Here is a 2205-nt window from a genome sequence, read left to right on the forward strand (position 1 = left end):
ATCCCATTAAAAAAGAGAATTAAGACCAATGTCCCTGATGCACATGGATGTCAAAATATTCAAGAACCTAGCCAATAGGATCCAACAGAACATTAAAAGGATTATTCACCATGACCAGGTGGGATTTATTCCTGGACTCAAGGTTGGATCAATATTAGGAAATCAATCAATGTGAAAAAGAAAATACATTAATACAAGAAAAGACAAGAACCATATGATCCTCTCAACTGATGCAGAGAAAGTATTGTACAACATGTAGCATACTTTCCTGATTAAAACTCTTAAAAGTAGGCGCGCTCACAATGGAGCTTTCGGAGTATGTGCAGAAAGGCTTCCAGATGCTGGCGGATCCTGGCTCCTTCGACTCCAACGCCTTCACTCTTCTCCTCCGGGCGGCTTTCCAGAGCCTGCTGGACGCCCAGGCGGACGAGGCCGTGTTAGATCACCCAGACTTGAAACATATCGATCCTGTGGTTTTAAAACATTGTCACACAGCAGCTGCAACTTACATACTGGAGGCAGGAAAGCAAAGAGCTGACAAATCAACTCTAAGCACTTATCTAGAAGACTGTAAATTTGATAGAGAGTAATAGAACTGTTTTGCACGGAATATCAGAATAATAAGAATTCCCTAGAAAGCCTACTGGGAAGTATAGGCAGATCTCTCCCCCATATAACTGATGTTTCTTGGCGTTTGGAATATCAGATAAAGACCAATCAACTTCATAAGATGTACAGACCTGCATATTTGGTGACCTTAAATGTAGAGAACACTGATTCCCGATCTCACCCAGAGATTAGTTTTAGTTGCAACATGGAACAACTACAGGATTTAGTGGGGAAACTTAAAGATGCTTCGAAAAGTCTGGAAAGAGCAACTCAGTTGTAACTTGGGGAAGTTAACGATTCGCCCGGGTCTAGAAGAAGACCAGGAACGCCTTGTCGTCGGCCGAACCACCGTCTGTGCGAGCTGGATGTCCTACTCTTAAGTAGAATTTTTTTTTTCTTTTGGATTTATGTCGTTCATCAATTTTGACACGTTTTATACTTGTAAAAGAGTTGAGAAAAATTCTGCCTAAGTATTTCAGATACCTTTCGTATAAACTGTACATTGATCCTATTTTGGTCTTTTTCAAGTCTTACAAAAAGAAGTTGACAGTATTACACTCTGAATAAATAAGTTGTTCCCACAAAAAAAAAAAAAAAACTCTTAAAAGTAGAGGGAAGAGGGAATATACCTCAAAATAATAAAAGTCATCTATGAAAAGCCCACAGAGATATAAATTTTTGTTCAGCTCAATTGTTAGAAGATATCATATAGACAGTTTTTTTTTTCTCCCATGGATATCCATGTACTCTACACTAGGGACTGAGTAGGTTGTGGCACAGGTTTTCAATTGCTGTACTGAGCTGTTGCTGTACTGTACTGTTGCTGTGCTGAGATCCTAGTATGTTTTTTGTTTTTTGTTTTTGTTTTGGGTTTTTTGTTTGTTTGTTTTGTTTTTGTTTTTGTTTTTGCCTACTCTCACTCTTTTCTCTCTTCGCCCAAGAGCAGGGAGACTGCTTAACTTTGCAAATGGTATTGACATTTTGTGTTTATGGCTCACACAATGTCTCCACCCAGGTAATTTTAAGGAATACAATCTACCATTCACTGCTGCTTAATACTTACCAATAGCCTAATCCTTTCCATCAGTGAGGTGAAGTAACTGCTACCAGCTACCTGGAAAACATGCAACTTAACCACTCTTCTGGAACAGAGCTACAAACTGGGATCCCTACACTGAAATCCTGCTCCCAGTCTGTTTTGGTGTAGCTTCCATTATAATTAAAATTCTCTTAAACTCATTGGTGGAACTTACTAATTATGAGATTTAACAAAGAAGCCAGATTTTTGGCTTCAGTTGAGAGTCTCTGGGGTCTGGCCAGCCTGGGTGTGCATTACCAGGACACAGTGGCTTTCACTCACTTGATAAGGGAACCATTTGTCAGAGCCTCCACCAGGTCCTCTTTGTTTGGGCCCTATAGATACTGAGATTGATACCATAATTTTATTTTATTATTTTTAATTTAATTTAATTTTTTCAGTGTTCCAAGGTTCATTGTTTATGCACCACACCCAGTGCTCCATGCAATATGTGCCCTTCTAATTACCCACCACCAGGCTCACCTAACCCCACACCCCTTCCCCTCTTAAACCCTCAG

General features: G+C 39.7%; 1 protein-coding gene across 1 annotated transcript; it reads left to right on the forward strand.

The window, feature by feature from the left end:
* The first annotated feature begins 296 nt into the window (after nt 1-296).
* Nucleotides 297-1207, forward strand: LOC116596828 (COMM domain-containing protein 3-like). The gene is given in 2 exon segments (XM_032354028.1): nt 297-585; nt 588-1207. Coding segments are annotated over 2 exon segments (585 nt in total). The 5' UTR covers nt 297-302; the 3' UTR covers nt 890-1207.
* The last annotated feature ends 998 nt before the right edge of the window (nt 1208-2205 follow it).

This window comes from Mustela erminea, chromosome 8 (assembly GCF_009829155.1).
Source record: "Mustela erminea isolate mMusErm1 chromosome 8, mMusErm1.Pri, whole genome shotgun sequence".
Taxonomy (NCBI): Eukaryota; Metazoa; Chordata; class Mammalia; order Carnivora; family Mustelidae; genus Mustela; species Mustela erminea.